This window comes from Mandrillus leucophaeus, unplaced genomic scaffold (assembly GCF_000951045.1).
Source record: "Mandrillus leucophaeus isolate KB7577 unplaced genomic scaffold, Mleu.le_1.0 Scaffold237, whole genome shotgun sequence".
In the NCBI taxonomy this organism is placed as follows: domain Eukaryota; kingdom Metazoa; phylum Chordata; class Mammalia; order Primates; family Cercopithecidae; genus Mandrillus; species Mandrillus leucophaeus.
In genome coordinates, this window is record NW_012102443.1 from 932,693 (window position 1) to 935,231 (window position 2,539).

Consider the following 2,539-nt stretch of genomic DNA (forward strand, 5'->3'; position numbering starts at 1 on the left):
CTCTCCTGCCCTCCGACCAGCACTCCAGGCGCCCCGGCCTTTGGGCTTCCTCTCCTGCCCTCCGACCAGCACTCCAGGCGCCCCGGCCTTTGGGCTTCCTCTCCTGCCCTCCGACCAGCACTCCAGGCGCCCCAGCCTTTGGACTCCAGGACTTGCACTGGCAGCTCCCGGGTCTCAGGCCTGTGGCCTGGGGCTGAGTCGCACCCTCAGCTCCCTGGGTTCTGATGCCTTCTGACTTGGGCTGAGTCACGCTACCAGCATCGGCGTTGCCCAGCCTTCAGACGGCCTGTTGTGGGACTTCCCAACCTCCATCGTCCGGTTCCCCTAGCAGACCCCGCGCACGTCTCTCTCCGTGTCCTGCTGGCTCTGTCTCTCTGGAGACCCCTGACTAACGCAGATGCGCTGCAGGTGAACGAAGTGAGGAGGCTGTGTTACGGGTTACCTTGTGTCCTCAGTATCACTCACTGAAGTCCCAACCCTCAGAACCCCAGAACATAACCCTGTTTGGAAATTGAGTCTTTGCAGATGTAATTGCAAATCTTAAAATGAAGTTCGCAGATTTGGCTCTACATCCAAACATCGGTCCCCTTGTGAAAAGAGACACAGGCCTAGGGGAGACAGCACGTGGGATGGGAGCAGAGGCTGCAGCAACGCATCCACACAGCCGGGAAGGCCAAAACCACCAGGAACGGGAGAAGCCATGGGTCCTCCCCTGGAGCCTCCCGAGGCAGTGTGTCTCTGCTAACACTGATTCTGGACATCGGGTCTCTGTGCTTTAAGCTGTACTTTTCTTTTTTTTCTTTTTCGAGACAGAGTCTTACTCTGTCACTCAGGCTGGAGTGCAGTGGTGTGATCTTGGCTCACTGCAACCTCCACCTCCCAGGTTCAAACAATTCTCCTGGCTCAGCCTCCCAAGTAGCTGGGATTACAGGCGCCTGCCACCAAGCCCGGCTAATTTTTGTATTTTTAGTAGAGACGGGGTTTCACCGTGTTGATCAGGCTGGTCTCGAACTCCTGATCTCAAGTGATCCGCCTGCCTCCCAAAGTGTTAGGATTACAGGCGTGAACTACTGCACCCAGCCTTCTGCTGTACTTTGTTATGGAGCCTGGAAAACGACCATGGGGTGCTCCCAAGAAGGGGAGCTTCTACCCCATGCAGATGAGAGCCCAGCAGGACAGCCTCAGGGAGGCCCACAGTGCGCAGGGGCCAGGGCTGCTGATGGGAGGGGCCGCTGGGTCCCTGGGGGTGCAACCTCACTGGCATGGAGGCCAGAACGGCTTCCCTTCCACTTGGCAGGGCTGCCTAGAACCCCAGCTGCAGGGGAGCCTGGGGCACACAGGGTATGGACAGCCACCCCGGACATGCACCATGCCCCAGGGCCAGGGTGGCAGGGCCACCAGGAGGAAATGACAGGGGCCTGGGGCCTTGTGGATGGTCTGGAAGTTTCTCTTTCCTGAATGCATAATCAGCCCTTCGAAGATCCCACAAACCCAAACCTCACCCACAGAAGCCGACCAGCGTGTTGGACGCAGCAGCTCCGGGGAGGCTGGCCCCTGAAGCCAGTGTCTTTCCTGCAGGACACGGGACACTCCCAGCTGAGAGCTGGGAGTTTCACTGGAAAACCCCGAAGAGAGCAGCGGCCCCAGAGCCCTGTCTGTGATGGAACATTAGAAACACTCCCTGTGGCCTTCCTTACGGAAAGGCTGGCGCGGCAGCATCCTCAGTGCACACGCTGCTGCGGCAAAGGCGTGAGGTCACTCGGGAGGTGATGTCGCGGAGGGAAGAGGCCATGCAGCAGGAGGGCTGCAGCCGCTCGCTCGTGTGAGAGGGAGGAGCCCAGCCGGACGGTGCTGTGCCTTTCCTGAGGGTCCCTGGGAGCGTCTGAAAGTGCGGAGAAAGGTCTGGAAGGTGCCCCCCTGCTGCCACACTCGGCAAGTGTGAGCTTCGGAGCACAGCGAGACACGGGCATGTGTCCTGGGGTGCGTGAGGTGGAGGTGCCACGGCAGCCCAGGCATCCCTGTGGCTCTCCCAGAGGCTCTGTGAGGGCCGCTGGCGACCCTGGAGGGGCTGCCCCTGCGGAGTTCAATCCTCCGGCAAGGTCAGGGGTGGGGCGAGGGGCCAAGCTGATCTCCCCAGTTCCCTCTTTCCCCCGTGTGCTTCCCAGCATCATGGAGTGTGCAGCCCACACAACCTCCCGGGACGGCCCTTGGAGCCCTTTCCTCATTTCTCCAGTCTGAGTTTGGGGCGAGACTGCCGACATCTGACTTGTATTTAGAAGGGTTTCTGCACTGCTCTGTGGACCGTGGGCCGGGGGCCAAAAGTAGAAGTGCTGAGGGGCTGAGGAGGCTGCTACAGGGCCCAGGGAGAGGCGACGGTGGCCTGTACCTGTCCGGCATGGGGCCTCACCTCGGGGCAGCAGGGGAGTGTTTCCCACAGGACTTGTTCCCGGCTGTTTGGGGAGTGAGGCAGAGCTGACGGCCGCAGCTGGAGGTGCAGTCCTGACCCCTCAGCCGTCTGTTCAGGGCATTGAGGGAGGAT

At 60.7% G+C, this 2,539-nt stretch overlaps 1 protein-coding gene across 1 annotated transcript in view; it reads right to left on the minus strand.

Annotated features, from left to right (window-relative positions):
* The window catches only part of FBRSL1 (fibrosin-like 1), a 118,485-nt gene extending 116,693 nt beyond the window's left edge, over nucleotides 1–1,792 (minus strand). The window contains 1 exon segment of the mRNA XM_011982229.1: nucleotides 1,698–1,792. Within this exon segment, the coding sequence (XP_011837619.1) occupies nucleotides 1,698–1,792 (95 nt within the window).
* Between the last annotated feature and the right edge of the window lie 747 nt (nucleotides 1,793–2,539).